We start from the raw sequence: 22,444 nt of genomic DNA on the forward strand, positions 1-22,444 counted from the left end.
TTCTGTCACGTGGTGAGACTCGCTTTTCCCGCATGCATGCTGGGAATTGAAGTTCTGGAGTGGAAAGGACTCCCATTTCTGTCACTGTGAGACTTGCTTTCCCGCATGCCCGCTGGGAATTGAAGTCTGTTGAGTGGTAAAGGACCTCCCATTTTCTGTCACGTGAGACTCGCTTTCCCAGCATTGCCATGCGGGAATTTGAAGTTCTGGGAGGGGAAAGGACTCCCATTTCTGTACGTGAGACTCGCTTTTCCGCATTGCATGCCTGGGAATTGAAGTTCTGGGTGTGGGAACGGACTCAATTTTTGTCAGTGAGGACTCGCTTTTCCGAATTGATGCTGGGAGGTGTAGTTCTGGGACAGTGGGAAAGGACTCCCATTTTCTGTCCGTGAGACTCGCTTTTTCCCGCATTGCATGCTGGGAATTGGAAGTTTGGGGCTGGTAGGAAAGACTCCCATTTTCTGTCACGTTGAGACTCGATTTCTCCCGCATTCGAATGCTGGGAGTTGAAGTTCTGGGCGAGGGAAGGACTCCATTTCTGTCACCTTGGCGACTCACTTTCCAGCCTTGCATGCGGGACTTGAAGTTCTGGGGAGCTGGGAACGGGATCCATTTTCGTCAGTGAGGTATGCTTTTCTGCATTGCATGCTGGGTGGAAGTTCTGGGAATTGGGGAAAAGGACCCCTTTCCCCAATGTCTGTCACGTTAGCTCGCTTTTCCGCATGTGCTGGAGTTGAAGTTCTGGGAGCTTGGGAAAGGACTCCCCATTTCTGTCAAGTGAGGCTCTCTTTTCCCTAGGTGCATCCTGGGAGTTGTGAGTTCGGGAGTGGGAAAGGCTCCCATTTTCTGTCACGTTGAGGTCGATTTTTCCCTCGGTGCATTCCTGGGAGTTTTGAAGTCTGGGAGTGGGAAAGGAAATCCCATTTTCTGTCAGTGAAGCTCGCTTTTCCCGCATTGCATGTGGGAATGAAGTTCTGGGAGTGGGAAAGGGACTCCCCAATTTCTGTCACGTGAGGCTCGCTTTTCCCGCATTGCTTGTGGGAATTGAGTTCTGGGAGTGGGATAGGATCCCATTGCTGTCACGGAGAACGCTTTTCCCGCACTGCATGCTGGGAAGTTGAAGTCTGGGGTGGGAACGTATCCAATTTCTGTCAGTGATGGCTCGCTGTTCCCTCATATGCTTGCTGGGGGAATTGAATTTCTGGCAGTGGAGTAGGACTCCCATTTCTGTCACGTGAGACTCGCTTTTCCCGCACTGCATGCTGGGAGGAATTGACAGTTCGGTGAAGTGGGATCGGACTCCCCATTTTATGTCCGTGAGGACCGCTTTTCCCTCATTGCATGCTGGGGAATTGAAGTTTGGGAAGTGGGATAGGACCCATTTTCTGTTCATGTGAGGCTTGCTTTTCTGCATTTGCCATGCTGGGGTTGAAGTTTGGAGTGGGAAAGGACTCCATTTTCTGTCACGTGAGCTTGCGTTTCCCGCATTGTGTGGGAATTGAAGTTCTGGGAGTGGGAAAGGACTTCCCATTTTCTGTCAGTGCTGGCTTGCGTTTACATCGGTTTGCATGCTGGTAGTTGACGTTTTGGGACTGGAAAGGACTCCCATTTTCTTTCACGTGAGGCTCCCTTTTCCCTCGGGTGCATGTGAGAGGTGAAGTTCTGGGAGTGGGAAAGGACCCCATTTTCTGGTCACGTGAGGCTCTCCCTTTTCTCGCATTGCATGTGGGAGTTGAAGTCTGGGAGTGGGAAAAGGACTCCCATTTCTGTCACGTTGAGGCTCTCTTTCCCGCTTGCATGCTGGGTGAGTTTTGGGAGTGGGAAATGACTACCATTTTCTGTCCTGTGAGGCTCGCTTTTCCCGCATTGCTCTGGAGAGTTTACGTTCTGGGGAGTTGGGAAAGGGCCCCCACTTTTTGTCACATGAGGCTCGCTTTCCAGATTGCCTGCTGGAATTGACGTTCGGGAGAGTGGGATAGGCCTCCATTTCTGTCACGTGAGGTGAGGTCTCGCTTTTCCCGCATGCATGCTGGGAATTGAAGCAGTTTTGGGAGTGGGAAAGACTCCCATTTCTGTCACGTGGGAGGCTCGCTTTCTCGCATTGCATGTGAGTTGAAGTTTCTGGGAGTGGAAAAGGACTCCCATTTTCTGTCAGTTGGGCTCGCTTTACCGATTGCTCCTGGGAATTTACGTCTGGGAGTGGGAAAGGACTCCATTTTTGTAGTGAGGCTCGCTTTCCCACATTGCAGCTGGGAATCTTGAAGTTCTGGGAGTGGGAAGGACTCCCATTTTGTACGTGTAGGGTTGCCTAAGTCAGGAGCTCCAACCGGCGACAAATGTAGACAAATGTAGGGCAACATTTTCACATGTAGGACACATTTAATAAAAATGGAGGACGTGCAAAAAAATTGCGGCTTTGTAAAATGTTAATATAAATGCTGTTTTTTAAATGCATGATCACAACTGGAGACATTTGGGGCATTATTCTTAGACCGTATGGCAGGAAATGTATTGCCCTCGGGTTCAATGTTACTTCTCGAAGTGTTTTACTTGGTCAAGGACGGTTGGTTTTTTTTCTTCACTGCGCACTTGCGTTTTGTAACAAATCCCAGCAAGTTACATGGCCGTTGCTCAGAGGCTTGTTGCTATCAATATCACCATCATCATCATCCTCATCATTCCTCATCATCACTATAATGTCCAAAAAGGCGACTGTTAGCATTCAAAATCGCATCCTACATCCACAGGGAACATGCACTTTCCATATCTTTAATAATAACAAAGAATCGGGAAAAAATATAAAAAAACAAGCAGGGGTTGTATATATTTCTTAAAAAATGTAAATAAAATAAACAAGCCTAATAACAATTAATTGAAAATAAAATAAAAAACAATAATAAACATTAATGACTACAATAAAACAAGCAATAATAAAAATTCATGAAATAAAATAAAACAACAAGCAATAATAAAATTAATGAAATAAACACAAGCAATAATAACACCTTAATGACCTCTAAATAAAACAAGCAAAATTACAAATAATAAATAAAAACACGCAATAATAAAAAAATTACTGAATAAAATCAACCAAGCAATATACAAACCATTAAAGAAATAAAAAAGGCAAAATAAAAATTATAAAATAAAAAAAGCAACTAATAAAAATTAAAGAAAAAAAAACCGCAATAATAAAAAATTAATTAATAAAATAAAAAAACAACAATAATAAAAAATTAAGAAATAAAATAAAACAAGCACTAATAAAAATTAAAGAAATAAAAAAAGCAATAATAAAAATTAATAAAAATAAGTATTTTATTTTTAAAATACTTTAAAAAAACCCCAAAACAAGGCAGACCTAATGGCCACTGACTCAGCTTTCCTCCTCCTCCTTCGCCCCAACTTCTGCCTGGCCTCTCAAGGCACCCTTCCTTCCCTGGCTCTTCCTCCTCCTCCTCCTCCTCCTTCGTCCCCAATTCTGCCCCTGCGCTTAAAGGTACCCTCATACGGCTCCTTCTCCTCCTCCCTCCTACCCTCCTGTCCCTTAGGGATGTCTGGCGTGCGCTGCGCGGGGAGGACGCTGGGCAGGTGCCGCGCGTGCGCGCGGACGGGAGAGAGAGAGAAGCTGGGCAGTGAGACGCGCTGACCGCTGGGCCCCTGCTGAGGCCTGGGCACCAGCGCGGTCCGAGGAGCACGTCTTCTTTGGAAGTGGCCAAGCCTTGGCTGGCCAAAGCAAGGGATGAGCTCCTGTTTTTGGAGCCCGTGAGGCGCTCTGCGCGAGAAGCCCTGACGGAGGTGACGGCGGCGCTTTGCCGACAGAGGGAGGAGCAGACCCCAAAAACGGGCACAAGGTTGCTGTGGGGGCCCCCCCAAACCGGGCCTGACCGTGATGGGCCCCCCAACCGCGTGGATTGTCACGGGGCGCCGGTTTATTCCTCCTTTCTTTTTTTTTCTCTTTTGGCATCCCTACCCAGAGGCCTACACACAACAAAATTGCTACTCCGTTTTAGTCTGGGGGGAAACTTTACAGTGCTGAACTATTTTGAGGAAGGGTTACTTTGGAAAGCTCTTTCAGTCTTCACAAAAACTCCAGACTGAAAGCCCTTTAAAAAAAAGGTTTCCTCAAAAGAAAGCCAGTGGCCAAAAGTTACAATAGGGGAAAAATCAAACTCTACACAAGATTACCAGTCACAATTTTGCCACTTTTTCAGATCCAGCTTCCAGCCAGATCATCATGAATGTGTTGTTGCTGCCTCCAGTCAGGCTTGAAGTATGGTGGACCCTGTGTATGAGACAATCTCCCAAGGCCCTTACCATATCATTGCTTTGGTATTGTAGATAAAGAGTTTCTCATTAATGATGCTCTGTTCTTGTACTTTGGTTTTTACCCTGCTTCTGCTTTGTCATAATCAGCACAATTTGATTTGCCCCACTGGGGCTCCAGTGCCCCATGGGGCGAGACTTCACGCTGCCACAGGGGCGCTGGCCCAAGACAAAAAGTCAGTTCAAAGCTACAAACCAGTAGGAGGATGTTCAAAAAAATGAAAAGATGACATCAAGCTCTCCTGTTGAAAACACATTTATCAGGCTTCTAATTTCACTAGGAACACGTCTGGTCAGGTACCATGAGTCATACGGTAAATATACACTTGCCTCCAATGCGTAATGGGCCTATCATCACTTAGATGGTTTTATTTCCTTTCAAGTATAACACAAAACTCGTTGGTTTATTTTCATGCTGACCACAGTGAGATGGACAAATACATGTATTCTAATATTAAAAGTAGGCATACAGGCCACCAACCTGTTATTCACGGATCTGTGTTCATCCATCATCCCCTTTATGATAGTAACCATGGAGCGATTTTAGACATGCAGATTGGAGAACAGTTGGCCGTTGTAGGTCCAATAACTACACATTGCCAAGCTCTGATGATATACAGATTTCACCTTCTCTATCATTTTTGCTCATGCTTGGAGATCTAATTACTCTGAGTGGGCTGTCTGCCTGTGAGCTTCACGACAGAAAGGTGTGTGATAGACAATTGCTGTTAAAACACTGTGCCACTTAGAATTACAAGAATGCCAGAATATGAGTATCACAACTTCTCCCCCCGCTGTTACTGTAAACCTTACAGATTCTCATGACCAAAAAGGTTTTCTATTGTTTTGCTTTTATTTTTTATTTTTTACTGTGTATCAATTCAGTTTACATGGAAAGACTATTCAAAACTGCTTCCTACATGGTATAGCAAAAAAAGCCAGGCCGATAGTAAGTATACATAACCTCTCCTTAGATCTAACGGCAAAAAGCAAAAATGAACCCCCCTACTTGGGATGTACCAATTCTCTATATGCCTTGCAGAAAGAGTCTTAGACAACTGATGAAACAGCCTGTTTTTGGATTTACTTGCATGTGGTGAGTCCTGGTTTTTTTGGACCACTATAACAGGCTATGTCAGCTGCATCCTTGTATATTTAAACAAAACACACAGCCACATTCAAGATTTATGTCCACTGTCCAAGGCAGGGGCAAACATAACTTGTCGGTCCTGGGGCTAACTTCTGGCCCTCCCTGAGGTTCCTCTCGCGTTCCTAAAAGTGCTTCTCCTTGTTTGGTGTCAACCGTAATGTGTAGTTCACCCCTTTCTATGTTTTCTATGCTGTTGTTAAAAAAACTTAAATGCACCTCAAGCTTTATTTTCCAATTAAGAGCCTAAGCTAAACTATTGCTGGTTGTTTTTGGTTGTAAACTTGCCATGTGGCTCTCTTTACCACTGGAACGTCCTCCCTTTCCCCACGTGCATGTACATAAACATCCAGAAATTTTTATTTGGCTCTCAGTCAGAGAAAGGGTTCCATCCTTCAACAGAGAGTTCATGGGGTCAAGCTCTGAGGAATTGCCCCCCACATAAGAATTCTGTACTGACAACTGAAAGTTTCCTCTGGTTCTCAGATTTCTAGCATTGCAATAACTTCCTTCAATCGAGCATTCAGGCAATACAATATTTAGACATCCAACAAGGGTCTGAACATTACTTAGAGAATGCAAACACAAGCAAGCATCACAGTGCTCTAGATGTGACTGATTCTTGTGCGTTTGTCTCACTCTCAAACCAATGCTTAGAAATTTGAGGAAGTGCGGAAAAATAAATTATACTCAGGAACCGCAGAATTCTTATCTGAAGGAGCAACATCCTTATTCTGCCTCTCTCCTGTAGCTAAGCCACTAAACCATAACCTATCATCTGCAGTCGGCCTATCTAACATATTAGACCAATATATACCTAATAAGCTTCCGGGATCCATATACTAACCTTACTACATTATCATGTCCTTGTCATCTCTCGGACAACTAAAGCTTCTTTGTTGGGAGTGCATCTTCAGTCAGCGAACACCATACAAATCCAAAACAACAACACACAACCCAACAAACAACTATATCTTCTGATAACTGAAGTTCAGCACTTAGATACCTCCATTAAAGTCTGGACTAGAAACCCAGACAAAATTAACACCCTACACTGCAAGTCGGTAGCTACCAGTTGCCACTGTTTTGAGTCCACATGTTCTTTGGACCTACATTTGCGTCAGCCCAGGAACCTGGACAATTTTGGAAAGGTTGAAGTCACAAAACCTTCGGAGGATTAAAGGTTTCTACTTCTTCATTATAATTGAGTTGTACTTCACGCAAATTCACATTGTATTGTAGTTCATATCATAAAAATTGGCATACTTGGGGTGGCTAACTCACATTTCAGCAAGTGAGACTACTAGTTGCACCCCTGAGACTCAAGTTCACAGGGCAAAGTACATTCTTCTAGTCAGTGAGCCAATATTATCTTTGCATTTGATATGCTTACTCCTAATGAAGAAAACACAATGTCTCATGCTTGGTGTCTGCTTATTTGATGATTACACAGCAGATAGAACTATATCCCCTTACTGTGGTATATTAATCACAGTTTCCTGCCGATAATTCATGCATCTGCCAAAGTGGACTCCCAATCCTGATAAGGCTTCTAACCACAATATTATTTTTAGATTTTTACAGTCATCATTAGTGGTCTAACCAACGCTATTTTTGCTAGAATGAAATGCTGCTGCTATTCCTTCCTGGAAAGTTATCCCAAGAGCAGGAACTACATGTTCCCACGATGGAGGAACTGAGAAGGTAGGGCCTCTTCACACATCTATACAGCACAGAAGATCGAGTGGCCAGGAGGGGCTGAGCTGTTTTGAACGAGCTCTGACAGATCATATGTGGAAAGGAAGACTACAACTGCATATTTGCAACCACAGACGAAGGTATTGCTGGCCAGACACAGAAATAGCAGTTTCCACCCACCATCACCATCACTATATCTATAGGTTGGTTTCAGTGTCCTGTATCTATTAAATTTGTTCACTTATCTTGTTTGTTTGTTTGTTTTAAACTTACCCATCTTTCATAAAAACAAACGTTACAATTCGCACTTTTACCGCGATTCTGTGTTACCATTTACACCGACGCATTTTCTTGGCGTATCCATTCTTTGTGGTAGCAAGACACCAAACACAGGCTATTGCAAGTCCTCTCACCTATCACTATTGGATGGAGATTGTTCACGCGGACACTAAACAGTATAACTGGGAGCATCACACACCGTGCAACCCAACTCCCAATGAATAAGGGTCAAACTCATGAAGGTTTTTACTCCTGATACATTAATTAAGAACAGCCAAGCACTTCCTCCAGTCCATCGCCTTGGTCCACAGGCCTCGGAGGTGGAGAACTGCTGGACCGATCCCATTCCCCACCACCACAAACTCCCATTACTCTCCTTTGTGTCGTGTCTCTTAGATTTGTAAGCCTGAGGGCAGGGAACGTCTACAACTACAAAGATTTGTATTACAGCCAGCTGTAAGTTTAACACGCGCTTTAATAATAAAGGATAATAATAATCAATACATAATCATAACTTAATACATAATAAAGATACTAATAATAACCTACGCCATCCAGCAGAGACGAGATTACCCTGATCTTCCTCCACCTCCAACATGCTTAGGTCATCGTAAGGAATTTTCCCAGCCAGTTGGCTCACTCATAACGAGCTGGGGAGAGGGGAGGACAAAACAAAACATCTGACTCTGACAGTATAAACTTATCGTTTCCATCTAATCATAGGATAAGGCTAGCATTGTCTCCCCAGCTATTCAGTGATACTGGAACTTATCCCATTCCTAACTATTGGCTGCTCCTAATTACAGCCAAAATCATATCAAACGGCTCATAACAACACAACGAAAGACAAAGGAAACGTTACCTTAGCAGGTTGATAAAATAGATTTCTTTCCTCTTTGCCATAGCTGTTGAAAATCATTGCCTGCACACAGAACAAAATAGAGATAGAGACCAATGTCTGCTCCAATTTTTTCCAAACTTAGCAAATGCTTTGTGAGGTCCATCTATCTGCACATTTGCATTCTAGCGTAAAAAAAAAAAGCAGAGTGCTAACTGATGGCTTACAAAAATGTGCAAATTTCACAATATTCAAATCCTGTATTTCAGTAATGTATAATTAACCCTCCATAATTTACCTCCATTTTATAAGAAAAAATTATTAAAAATGCAGGGGGGGGTCATAAACAGCCTTACAATCTTTTGCAAATGATTTCCTAAATACACTCTCTACAAGATTCCAATGAGAAAATTCAAATTCCTCAGGCTTTAGGCGGTTTCTTCTCATGTTACACTAGCTCAAGCGACACCCTACCACTCCACAAGATCAGTATGAATGTCTCTCCGTATTTGAAACTAACAAAATAAACTACTTTTCTCTCCAATTGTCTTGTGAATCTAATTTGCCTTATACTCAAGTTAAAACAATGCCCACCCCCCCCAAAATTATAAAAGAGAAAAACAGCATTTGTGACAATCTACAGTGTTTCCAGTGAAAATACGTCAACACTTAAACTTCTCATTAAATAATAAATAATAATATATAAATAATCATAAACGTTTATTTCTATTTCCGCCCCTCCCTCCCTACGGAATCGAGGCAGGCTTACAATAGTAAAATGGAACAACAACAAATTTCCATATATAAAAACATCTTAAAATCCACGAGACATCACATTAAAACACCATATATTTTATTTATTTAATTTAGGGTATTTATATCCCGCCCTTCAGCCCTAATGGCTTCTCATATCATTCCACTTTCATTCAGTCAGTGGATGTCCCTTCAGTTTCCAGGGGGATAAGCCTGCGCGAACAAGCTTCTCAGAGTCAGTCCAATCAGTCGGATCTCTACCAGTACCAACCATTCCACCAGTTTAGGGGCCATGACAAGTAAATGCTTTGTGGAAGTTGACAATAATCTGGTATTTGAGATTATTCCAAAGATATCTCTCCCAGATGTTCTGAGAGTGTGGGATGGATTATGTAGGGAGAGGCGTTCCCTCAAGTACCCACTCAGGCACCAAGCCAATTAGGGCTTTAAAGGGTCTATGACACAAACAACTTATGTACGCAGCCACGGAAGCTGATTTGTACAACCAGTGAAGGGGTTTCAATACAGGTGTTATATGTCGAATCTAAGGTGTTCCGGTGTGGTGACCAATCTAGCAATCCAACATTTGAACCAATTGACAGCTTCTGAACTTGGTACAAAGGTTAGCCCATGTAGAGCGCAGTTTGCAAGGAAATCAAGACGAGAGAATGGCCAGTGCTCAAGGTCCTTCCTGTCCAGGAGGGAACGCAGTAGTTGGCGCTATCAGGCCAAAGCTGAAGCCAGGCAACTTTTGGTCAATCGCATCTACCTGAGACGATAAACTGTAGAGAATGGATCTAAAAGTACCCCCAAACCTGTATACTTCCTAATCCCTTTAGGGGAAGTGTGACCCTGTCCAGGCACAGGTTGACAAAGCTCTGTCCCCCTGGGACCACCAAATTCAACCTCACCCACTAGTTTATTCTAGATTCATCTGTCCAGCTAAGTAAGGTATATGCTCCTGATCAAGTTTGGAATTTTTCTGTTTTTATATCTTTTATATTATCATGCCACCTCTTCTCCCAGCAGAAAGGACCTCACGGTGGTTCATGAATAAAAACTGTAAAAAATAAAACAATAAAATTTCAAAACAATTCAAATGATCTACATTAAAATGGTTTTTTAAAAGTTACCATTAACTATACAACAAGTTTTAAAAAAACATAAATAGAACACACAGCTCATAATAAAAGCCTCCCCTGACAATGATTATTATATCAAAATTCTGCTTGTGAACAAAAAATGTTTTTGCCACTAGGCCAAAAGGAACATATGGAGGGGGCCACAGCCTAGCTTTACATGGAAAGACCATTCCAGCAGAGTGGGAGCAAGCCACAGAGAAGGCTCTCTCTCGGGTCCTCACCAGGCCGTAAACCTGGCATGGGTGGGACCGCAGAAAATTCCTCCCTTGCTGATCGAACACCATATAGCATTGTTTGAACAGCTGTTTTAACTTATGCTTCAGAGGAACCAAAACGAAAGAAAGATCAAAAAGACAAAAGAAAGAAAGAACAGAACAGCAAAGAAAGACCTAGGGGGATTGGGCCCCACATGATCTCATCACGAAAACAGGCTCCAGAAAGCAAAACACTAAATGGCCACACAATCCAATTGCCAACAAAGAAGAAGCAGTAGTGAACTTCCTACTACCCTATGTGGTATCTAGTTCACAGTTGTCCCCACCAACACATTTTCAAATCAATATCTAGCTTAAAACAAATAATATTTTTTAAAATCTATACAAAACATTTATTTTCACCAGCCATTTCTATTTTGTATGTTAGCCACATATTATTAATAAGTCACAATTTAGAATAACAAGTCAGTGGTCGCCTGCTTCCAATACTGTAATCTTAGTGTCATTTGTTGAAGCAAAGCATTTCCAATGTAATCCTGACCCTACCTCTTTATCAATCTCATCCATATCTCTACAACTCACAACCATGCCAATGAATTGCCATCCAGTTTAGATTAAAAGACTGTGATTATGTGTCCTTGCAGTCAATTTAACTACAGACACCAGTCTCCCCTCAATCATCTGAGTGTCACTGCTTACCCCACAGGTTGTAAAACTCTTGGTTTATTGATGATTTGCAAATTTATTAAGTTATTTGCAATCTTTTTTAAAACTGCATGCTTTTTTGCATCAGATTCCCAGTTGTTCTCAGGGATCACCATCCATTCAGTTCTCAGCTCAACTATTCTACCAAAGAAATTAACCTCCCCCAAAACATTGGACTTTGCCAAAGAAAGGATGCTTTACAACAATTCTAACAAGCATTACAGCAAGAATCCACAGTTCACATTACTCAGTCCATTGATTATCCCATAACATTTTAGAAGGTACCTGAATCTTTCATCCTATTAAGAATATCAAATCTGTTCTATGGGCCATTTCTGTTACACTAACAAGCCAACCAAAAATTCTTGTAAAAGCACAACTCCACAAGTGAAGACAGAGAGAACCAACTTTACAACTTTCACATCTTTTTCAGTAATATTTTTCTGTTAGTAAGAGTAAAACTACAATCATAACACAACACTATGAGGATCAGATCTGATTGATTCAGTAGGATTTGTTTGTTACAAACAGCATGAGATCACAATACACAATTACTAGAACACAAATGATTTTTGAGTTACACCAATTTTAGCTACAGTTGGCTCCACCCACATCCATGGATTGAAACCATCCACAGCTTTTTAATATTCAAACACAAAACCCAAAAGCAAACCATGATCTTTGCCATTTTATATAAGAGACATAATTTTACTACCCATTGTATATAATGAGACCTGAGCATCCACAGATTTTAGTATCCACAGGGGGTCCTCGTAACCAAACCCCAGAGGATCCAAAGAGCCCACTGTATGTACCTTGCACATCATATACAAGAGCTAAGATTGCAATGTTATGGTGGGAATGGTGTTTCAACTGCAATCATTGGGACCTGTTAGATTAATTGTCATAAGCAGGCTGCACAAACTTGAGTGATAACAACTAAACCTATGGCTAGGATGTAGGTCATTCTCGAGAGATAAGCCAAAAGCATGAAGCAGGTTATGTAGAGAGAGAGTGCAATAAAGTGCTGCAATATTCAAAAACCAGTGTTTCCTCCCTGATTTTATCTCTTGCCACCCAGCTCTTTTTTTTTTTCAAGGAACTTTTTAACTCTAATGAAGGATTCCTAACATACAAGACATATTATGCAAAATGAAAACTTACCATACAATTACAGGAATATGCTATTTTGAAAGAGGGACATTGCAACTCTTCTTATTTGAAGAGACAAGAGACACATACTGGATGGCCAATATAAGTGGTCCATCTGGTTCTCCTCTTCCATATAGTTTGAAGTGTATTAAAAAAGCCCTTGCTGCCTCCCAATTGTACTTTGACACGTGTGAAAATTTAAATGAGAATAAAAGTATTCCTTGGAGATAATCGGCACTTAATCTTTCCACATGCACACATATAACACTTGCCAGATTTATGGTACTCTAGAGAGAGACATCACTTTAGGAGAGTTGCTACTAGGGAGCTATCTTTATACCCACCTAGATCCTTCTGAGAAAGCGAGATATAAATAAAACCTCTATTATTATTATTATTATTTTATTATTATTATATTATTTATTATTTTAGTAAGAATCACTCAGGAGATTGTTTGTTGTCAAAAACGGGTACAGAATCAAATATTAGATCACATGTTAACCGTTGTACATCCTATAGGATTCTAAAGGTAACACTTACTTAAATTATCAGATTTTCTTCTTGGAAGCTTTCTGATTTTTCAGTTCTCCACAATTTATCCTGCTGAAGAAAACTTTTGACAATTTATCTAGCATAAACTTACCAAAGTATGCACTTATTTGAAAGAAAGCATTAAATATTTTCACATCTTGATAGTTTAACAGAGAGCACGGTACCCTTTTTTCAACAACAAACATGAACCACTGTACTGTAGAGAAACTTTGAATACCCTAGGACTCTTTGATGATTAATTGTGTGATATGTATATTACTGGGCATTACCAGATGCAAAATCCATTTTGTTCTGGCAGGTACAACCTAAAAAGCTTCCAAGAATGTGATTAGTGAGGTTCTGGAATGCCATAGACCTGTAAGAGACACAGAGTGTACAAGCTTCCACTCTCTGCTTGATAAAGGAGCTGTCTCCTATGACTGTGGCAAACAAACAATCCCTGTCGGTTACCATATCATCACCCAACAGAAGAAGGTAACTTGAACTGGCCATTCAAAATACCTAGCAGAAAAATGATCCAACCCTGAAGTGTCTCCTCCTAAGCTCCTATCCATGTGCACCTAGGGTTGCCATAACTGAGGAGCTCCGAACCGGGACAAATGTAGGACAAGGCTTAAAATGTAGGACCTTTTTTTTAAGGTCCTACATTTTAAACCTTGTCCTCCTCCTCCTCCCGGCTTGGGAGGAAGCCTCGGCCTGCTCCCACGCCGGGAAGGATGCAAGGGCTGCTCCTCATCGCGTGATCACCGCGGGGGAAGCAGCCTCCTCCCGGCCCCCACTCCCTTCCCAGCCTCTGTGAGGCTGGGCCTCATAGAGCCGGGAAGGAGGGAGGAGAGCGCCGGAATGCGTGATGCGGGGGCCCCACTCCCTTTCTCGGCCTCTGTGGAGGCCCAAGACTCCACAGAGGCCGGGAAGGAGGGCCGGGCTGCCTGTCATCGCGGCGATCGCCCGTTGGCAAACGCCCCCCCTCCTCCTGGCCTGAGAGGAAGCCTCGGCCGGCTCCCAGGCCGGGAAGGAGGGCGAGGGCCGCCTGTCATCGCGGCGATCGCCGCGGTGGCAACGGCCCCCTCCTCCTTCCCGGAGGGCGAGGGCCGCCTGTCATCGCGGCGATGCCGCGGTGGGAAACGGCCTCCTCCTCTCCTCCCCTGGCTATGCTGGGGCCCAGGCAGGGGCGAGGAGCGTCTCCGCGGCTGGAGCTCCAACCGCGGAGAAGCCCCTCCCAGGCCTCAGCAAGGCCTTGGAGCCAGCCGCGGGGGCCGCGGTGGGCGCGGCCGTCCCGGTTTGGGCGCCAAACCGGACCGGGAACCGGGACCGCACCGCCCAAACCGGACTGTCCGCCAGGGGGCGGGATATGGCAACCCTAGCTCAGAATGGAGGACATTAAAGGAAATGGAGGACATGACTAAATAAAGCTGCAAACACAGGAATACTAATCCATGCTTCTTAGGCATGCTCAAATACAGGACATTGAAATTCCTCCTGGACAATTGTAGGGCACATTCTGGCAAAGGAAGACACCTGGTCCCCCTGCATAATTTCATCCCCAGCGGGTGACCAGATGTCCTAATTGCAAAGGAGGACAAGGCACTGCCAAATGTAGGACATTCAAGAAAAATTGAGGCCATGACCACACAAAAGCTAAAAACATAGTCATATTAAATCCATGCTTCTAAACCATACTCAAAATGGGGAATTTTGGAATCCTTCTTGGATTCATGCTTTGTCACAATGTGGCAAGGCACAACAGCCTCAATTTGATCATCTTGGCTTCTAGGGAAATTTCTGGCTTGATCTGCTCAGGGGCCCGTTTGTTTGTCTTTCTGGCCTCCATGGTATCCTCAGCATTCCTCTCCAGCCCACATCCCAAATGTTGATTTTCCTTCCCTGCGTTCTTCATGGAGTTTCCTTAGGGTTGCCATAAGATTTAAGCATACGAGAACACAGAAAATAGCTATGGTATTCTCATGGTGTGGAAGCAGAATCCCCATTGCAGAAAACATCTGTCTGCAAGCACATGGCGCTTTGGCAAGGAATAATGCCAAAATGTCCTCCATTTTGAGCATGCCTAAGAAACATGCATTTATATTAACATTTTTAAAAAATTATCAATTTTTTCATGTGTCCTCCATTTTAAAAAACGTGTCCTACATTTGAAAATGTGGCCCTACATTTGTCCTACATTTGTCCCAGTTTGGAGGTCCTGCCTTATGGCAACCCTATTCTGAGCACACCTGAGCAGCACAGATTTAATATTTCTGAGTATTTTTAGCTTTAATTTGGTCATGCCCTCCATCTTCTTTGAATATCCTCCATTTTGAGCATTGCCCAAGAAGCCTACATTTAACATTTCTATGGATGTTTCCAGCTTTTATTTGGCCATGTCCTCCCATTTTCCTTCCACGTCCTCCATTTTGAGCATTGCCCAAGAAGAAGCCTGCATTTAGCATTTCATGGAGCCATGGCACTTAAAGAAGTGTGTATGATTTATACAGTGCATAGAGACGGAGCCTCAATCCCTGGCTCCCTGAGGCAAAATGGCGCCTGAGGGGGGCCTTTAATGGAGGCCTTTAGAGGCGGCGGAAGAGGCGGCGCCAGGCCTTTCGGGGCCGGCTCTGAGGAGGATAGGAAGCCAGGCTGGGTTTATGGGGAGCCCGTCGTCATGGGCCGCAAGAAGAACAAGAGGGAAGGACCCGCAACCCTCCGGAGGGTGGTTGCTTTCGACGAGGAGAGGCGGCGGTGAGTGAGGGAGCAAGCAGGCCTCGAAGAAGGGCCAAAAGACACTGCAGAAACAAGCCATCTTGAGAGCGCTTGAACTGCCCTGGCTCAGTGCTAGGGAATCCTGGGAAATGTAGTTTATTGTGGCACCAGAGCTCTCTCTGAAGAATAAACGTCTCACTAAACTACAGTTCCCAGAATTCCCTAGCCTTGAGCCAGGGCAGCTCAAGCAAGTCTCAAACTGGATTATTTCTGCAGTTTGTTTTGTTGTCCCTAAGTCCATGCTCCTTAGGCATGCTCAAAATGGAGGAGCTAAAATGTAGGAATGACTTAATAAAAGCTACTAAATGCATACATATTAAATCCATGCTTCTTAGGCATGGTCAAAATGGAGGACATTCAAGTTAAAATGTAGGAAATAGCTAACTAAAAACTACAAAATACTCATAGAAATGTTTAAAGCTATGCTTCTTAGGCATACTCAAGCTGGAGGAGCTAAAATGTAGGAGTGACTAAATAAAAGTACTAAATACTCATAGAAATATGAAATCCATACTTCTTAGGCATGCTTAAAGTGGAGGGTGTTTAACTAAAATGTAGGAAATGACTATATAAAAGCTACAAACACTCATAGGAATATTTAAATCCATGCTTCGTAGGGATGCTGAAAATGGAGGACATTCAACTAAAATGTAGGAAATGACTATATATAAGCTAGTAAATACAGAAATATTAAATCCATGCTTCCTAGGCATGCTCAGACTGGAGGGCATTCAACTAAAATGTATAATAATAATAATAATAATAATAATAATAATTCTTTCCTGCCTCTCCTCAAGACTTGAGATGGGGTACAATGTGTTAAAATAGAAAACATAATTTAAACAGAAAAAGATATACATATACTTTCACATGATGGCATGGGCATATGGGATGCTTATACAGGCAAATGTTTTACATTTTCCCCCTAAATCGCTGTGCAAGGTAACTTGTTAGAAGCATGCAGATAAAGTGTGTTGGAGAATAAAGGCTGTCTTTTTCCCTGTGTCTAATGTGCTGCAATCTATTTACTCTTCCCAGAGAGTACTTGACCGGCTTCCACAAACGTAAGGTTGAGAGGAGAAAAATAGCGATGGAGGAGATAAAACACAAGCTGAAAGAAGAACAAAAGAAGATGAAGGAAGAGGTACTGTCCAACTTGGTGGTGGTCAGGTTTGTCTAAAGATGTTCTGCAGGCAGTATGACTGACCCAAAACAGCTGAGGGAAGTCTCTTGCTGAAGAGAACTCCAGAACTCCACAAAGCTTCAAATACAGTATCTCCAGATGATATTGGACTGTAACTCCCAGCATTCCTTATCCTTAACATTCAAGGATAACATCTGGAGAGCCCTGTGATTCCCATCCGTGTGATACTGAATGCAACAGAAGAACATTGGAGGGTATATCTGGTGCTTCTTTTCCAAAATCACAAGAAGCAGTGTTGCTTTACTAGCTGCTACTTCCTTGGGAATAAGAGAATTTGCACTTTTTGCAACTCTGCCCCTAGCTTTGAACCCCGCAAAGCAATACAGTGTGCCCTTGGTATCTGCTGCAGTTTGGTTCCAAGACCCTCGCGGATAAAACCGTGGATACAGTACTCGAATCTATGAATAAAAATCTGTGAACATGGAGGGCTGACTGTATTCATAATTCCATAGTGTTCTCCTGGCCTTCCCTGTTCTCAGAAGACAAAGATGAATTCTGTAACATTATGTGACCTGTGAAGTGATAATGAAGAATATGAATGCTTGCTTAAGAACTAGCAGCACAAGAAGCTAATTTATACTGAGTAGTTTGATGATATCAACTAGCAGAAGCATTTCCCCTGGTTTAGGCAGGAATGCTTCTTAGTACTACCTGAAACTGCTAGGGATTGAACCTAGGACATTCTGCATGAAAAAACAGTTGCTCTGCAATTTAGCTGCATTCCTTCCTGGTGTTTCCTTCCAGTTTTTTTCCTTACCCAGAAATTTGGTAGATGGGGGGCCTTTGGCCCTAAACTCCCTGTTGTGTAAGAAATAGTGATAGATATAGCTTGGCAAGCAAGGTGTGTCCCAGAAGTGTGTGTGTGTGTGTATTGTTTGCTGACATTTTATGCCCTGAGAGCCTGAGAAATGAACTCTTGACAACTGGGAAGTGACCATCAGCTCTGTGAGAAAACAGTGGATGATTGGTTTTTGACTCATCTCTTGTATAAACAATTACTTTAAATCAATGTGTTGAAACCTTCGTTTCTTTTGCTTGCCTTTTAGAGGCATAAGGAATACATGAAGATGTTGAAGGAAAGAGAAGATGCCTTAGGTGAGTCCTGCCTGAAGAAAACCATGGCCTATGAGGAGTGAATTAGGAAGCTGAGTACATTTAGCCTGGAGAAGAGAAGATTAAGAAGTGATATGATAGCCATGTTTCAATATCTGAAGGAATGTTATATTCAGGATGCTTTTTTTTTTGCTACTTTTGATCCTGTTTTCCCATCCATTTTATTGGAGAAACTGATTTAATATTTGTAATTCCATCATGTTCCTTCTTTAACCTTTTCAGAGGAAGCTGACGAATTAGAGCATCTGGTGACATCCCGGACAGAGTCTGTGAGCTACGATCACCCAGGCCACACTGTCACTGTTACTACAGTCAGTGACCTGGACCTCTCAGGAACACGCCTGGTAGGACTAAGTACCCAGGAGGTAATGTTTTCTCATTTGCTTGTGGAGAACAAGGTATTTTCTTGGTGTACAAATCTCAGAATCCCCTTGTTGGCTCGGGATTCTGGGATTATTGTCCAAAAAAGTAATTTTTCCAAGTTAACCTTCAGTTTTTGGAGGCAATAGATGAATGGAAGAAAGAGAGAATACACATTTAGTTCTCTTTACTTGTGCTTAAATTCAGTAGAAACTATCTACGGCACAACATGCATCCACATATACATATAAATGTATACATATATATTTTCAAAGTGGACAGCTATGATGTGATAATTGTCACTACTTTATAATCTTCATTTTAACAAACGGTTTGGCAAATGAATCTTTGACAATATGTTGGAATGAGCTTTTTGGATTGGTTATATTTATATACATGGGAGAGTTACCTGGTCAGAGTGTCCAAAGAGTTGGGGAGTTCAGTGTGCAGAACATCCCATTTCATGTCAGGAAAGGATCCTGGACTGAAACTCTAAAACTGCTAGTTCGTGTAGACAGTACTGAGCTAGATGGACCAGGAGTCTGCCTGTGTACAAACAGGCATGAGCAAAGTGTGGCCCAGCCTGCAGGGGTAAAAAAATGTTTTTGACTTAGAATGCCCCCAAATGCACTCTGGGGAAGTGCAGAGGGCATTTCCACCACATGTGGAGGACCCTAGGATCCCCAAGGGTAAAAGGGGGGATTGCAATTTTTTTCCAGGTTTTTCTTTGTCCTGGAATCTTCCATTAGGGGATGAGTAGTGCATTTCACCACATTTTGCCCCCAACCAGCCAGTTTAGTTCAGGAGAGGCCTTTAAAAAAAACCCAAACATGATGAAAATGCCCCCATGTACCTCAGAGATGTCTGAGGGCAAAAAAGATATTAATTCATTCATTCATTCCTGGAACAGGTAAGGCACCCAAGGTCTCCTGAGAACTAATGCAGCTCCCTGACTTTCCACAGTTGCCCACTACAGTGTACAAGATGGTTTTTTTGTGGGTGGATGTATGCAGAGAATTAGTGTCTACATGAAGTGTGTAGGGACTTATAATTGTCTGGATATCTTCATAGACTGGGGTGGCAATCGTGTGGCCCTCCAGATGTTGTGGGGTTGTAGTTCACAGCATTCCTCATCGTTGGCTTTGTTGTGTAGCTGATTGGACGTAGTCTAGGATTCCAACTCCTAGTTTAGAGTCCAGATGTAATCTGTGGAAGAACTCCCATCCAGCCCACAAGCTGCTTCTGCTGTTATCTCCAAACTGATCAGAGGAGCTTAAACACCCAGCACAGAACTGAATGGTGTTATGCAAATAAGGTGGTTGTTGCAATAGGACTTATTTCTAAATAGGGATTTACAGAATTGAGATTGAAAAAATGTTCAGATTAGTAACAATTAAATCTGGTTCCACTCAGTTTGGTTTGCCTTCACTCTACCTACAGTTTGGATGTGCCCCTTCCCTGCTCTAGACTTTTGAATGGTGATGATGTCTGGCTTCATGTGGTTTCCCTGGCTTTTTCAGGGAGAACAAGAACTGGAAAAAGAAGATGCCTCCATCAAACCTACATTGCCTAAGAAATCTAAAGATCCTTTCCTGTCTCAAAGGTATGATGAACTCTCCTTTATCTCAAAACTAGTTCAGAATATCCCGTTAGTCCTCTGAAAGGATTGCTCAAAAAGATTTTTCTGTGAGTTGACAGAATGCCTTCTTGTTACTCTTTTTGATCCATTGACAGACTTATCTCTGAACAAGTTGTTACTGGATGTTTACTGTGTACAAAAGAAGGAGGCGTAAAAAGGATTAGAGAAAGAAACACCAACAGTTTATGATATGCAGATGATACTGTGCTACTAGCAGAAAATAATGAAGACTTGGAGAGTCAAGGAATAAAGTGTAAAAATAGGGTTGCAGTTGAACATTAAGGAAAAAATAATAACCACAGATTTACATAACAATAATAAAAACAATAATAATGGTTTCTTTGCCCCCCTCTCTTTCTGTGGGATCAAAGTGGAAAACAATGACAAATTAGATACACAGCACCAGTTAAAAGAAAATATAAAACCAATACATGTTAAAATATATGTACTGAAAGTAGATGACTGTAGTTAAATCAGACTAACAACTCTGGGAGAGGAAAGTGATTTCATGCAGAAAAATTGTAAGAACAGTTTGCTGAGTTTTCTTTCCTTTAATGCATCCACCAGTAAAGCTCTATTACTTTTCTTTCTCTTATCCCCATCCCCAACTTAATGGCCCATGTTCCTGCAGGATAGAAAGCAAAACCCATGGGAAGAAAATCAACTGGGCTGGTTCAGGTTTTTTTTGAGTTGGAGGGTTTAATTCCTCCTTTCCCCCATGTCATTCACCTACACATAATAATTTCTCTAGACTTCGCTTGATCTCTGCTTGGTGTCAACCATGCTTTAATACATTGCACTTCGTATATTCATACATCAAGTTAGTTTTCCAAGAAGTAACTGTATTAGTCTTCTGCAGCATAAAAAGGAAGAAGGGATATGAAGAGGGGGAAAGAAATGTTGCAGCCTCTTTAAGACTTAACTGCTTTTTATTTTAGCATGAGCTTTTGTAGATGTAAACCAACTTCTTCAGATGACGTACAAAGTGATATCCAGACCTCAAGACATCAAGTTAGACTCTGGCTACATCTGCACTGCAGAAATAATTTGCTGTGGCTCAATACTGTGGAATTCTGAGATTTGTAGTTTTGTGAGAAATTTAGCCTTCCCTATCAGAGAGCTCTAGTGCCACAACAAACTACAAATTCCAGAATTCTATAGAATTAAACCATGACAGTTAAATTAGTCTCAAACTACATTATTTCTGCCATGCAGATGTAGCCTCTTGTGGTCCCAAATTAGCTTTATTGAGCAGAATCTCCTGATTCTTTCCTTCTCCACAAGATGGCAATCTAGACAGTCTCAGTACCACTGTCTTTTAGAAAGCAGGACAATAAGTTTGTTTGTTTGTTTAAACAGGTGTCAGTAATTTAATTTGATATGTACTTATCAGTGTAGTTTTATTTTGATGACATAGGTATTCCCCCCCCCCTTTATTTTATTTTTTTAATTGTATATTGGAGTTTGCTGGGCCGTGGCCAGACTTTTATTGAGCAATCCTGTAACAATTACCTGAGAATATGCGCCATTGAACTCAGTAGGATGAAATATAGGAACATCTTTCAACAATATAAATAACTCTTAATGATGCTTGTGGATATTGATTTGTTAATGTAAATATTGATGTTACGCCTTAATGAAGCTGAACTTGACAATTAAATAAACATCTGTTTTATCTAAGGAGCACAAAAATAGCTGCTGTTGTGTGCCCTCAAGTTGTTTTTGACTTATGGCAGCCCAATAACAAACCTGTAACAGAGTTTTATTGGCAAAATTTATTCAGAGGGGGTTTTGTCTTTGTCTTCTTCGGAAAGCTGAAGGAGTATGACTTGCTCAAGGTCACACAACAGGCTTCCATAGCTGAGTGGAGATTTGAATCCTGGTCCCCTGGAATTTTACTCCAGTACTCAAACCACTGCACCATATGGTCTCGGTATTTTTTGATATGATTGCTTGTTTAATTATTATTTTCTTAACTATTGTATTATAAATTGTTCTAATCTATGTCATAGGTTGCCTTGGTCCCATATTTCAAGAAAATCAGGATATAAATTAATTCAATAATTTGGAGAAACATGTATACTTATTCTGTTAAAATATGCTCAACAGGCCAGATGGTTGTGGAGGAGCGTGACAGGCACTGATTAGGCAGAAACAGGGGAAGAGTATGTGAAAGGGGTAATATAGCTGAATGGAGATAAGTTAGTGGGGAAGGAATGATTTTGAGAGGTCTTCTTGGTAGTGACTCTCCCTCTGAGGAACATCCTCCCCAAATCAGCCCAACTGCTTTAATATTTTTATTCTCCTAGTCATGCTACATTTCATGTTATGGTTTTATGCTGTGCTAACTTTATGGATTTTATTCCTCTTCAGTTTCAAATTGTTTAGCTGCTGCAATTAATCAGTTTAATTAATTAATCAGCATCTAATCAATTGCTACAAAGTTTATTTTCCTCTGTTCTTAGTACAGAATGATTTCTGATTTTATAATGTGCTATGTTTTCATTTTGTTGAAGTTGCCCATTGAACTTTGTTTATTGAGTGATGTGTGTGTGTGTGTGTGT

General features: G+C 41.9%; 1 protein-coding gene across 1 annotated transcript in view; it reads left to right on the top strand.

The window, feature by feature from the left end:
- The first annotated feature begins 15,119 nt into the window (after window positions 1-15,119).
- The window catches only part of NOL12 (nucleolar protein 12), an 87,770-nt gene continuing 80,445 nt past the window's right edge, over window positions 15,120-22,444 (top strand). The window contains exons 1-5 of the mRNA XM_042469958.1: window positions 15,120-15,543; window positions 16,603-16,708; window positions 17,815-17,863; window positions 18,104-18,246; window positions 19,762-19,844. Coding sequence (XP_042325892.1) covers window positions 15,365-15,543; window positions 16,603-16,708; window positions 17,815-17,863; window positions 18,104-18,246; window positions 19,762-19,844 — 560 coding nt within the window. The 5' untranslated portion in view covers window positions 15,120-15,364. The remainder of the gene's footprint in view (window positions 15,544-16,602; window positions 16,709-17,814; window positions 17,864-18,103; window positions 18,247-19,761; window positions 19,845-22,444) is intronic.

Source organism: Sceloporus undulatus, chromosome 5, assembly GCF_019175285.1.
Source record: "Sceloporus undulatus isolate JIND9_A2432 ecotype Alabama chromosome 5, SceUnd_v1.1, whole genome shotgun sequence".
Taxonomy (NCBI): Eukaryota; Metazoa; Chordata; class Lepidosauria; order Squamata; family Phrynosomatidae; genus Sceloporus; species Sceloporus undulatus.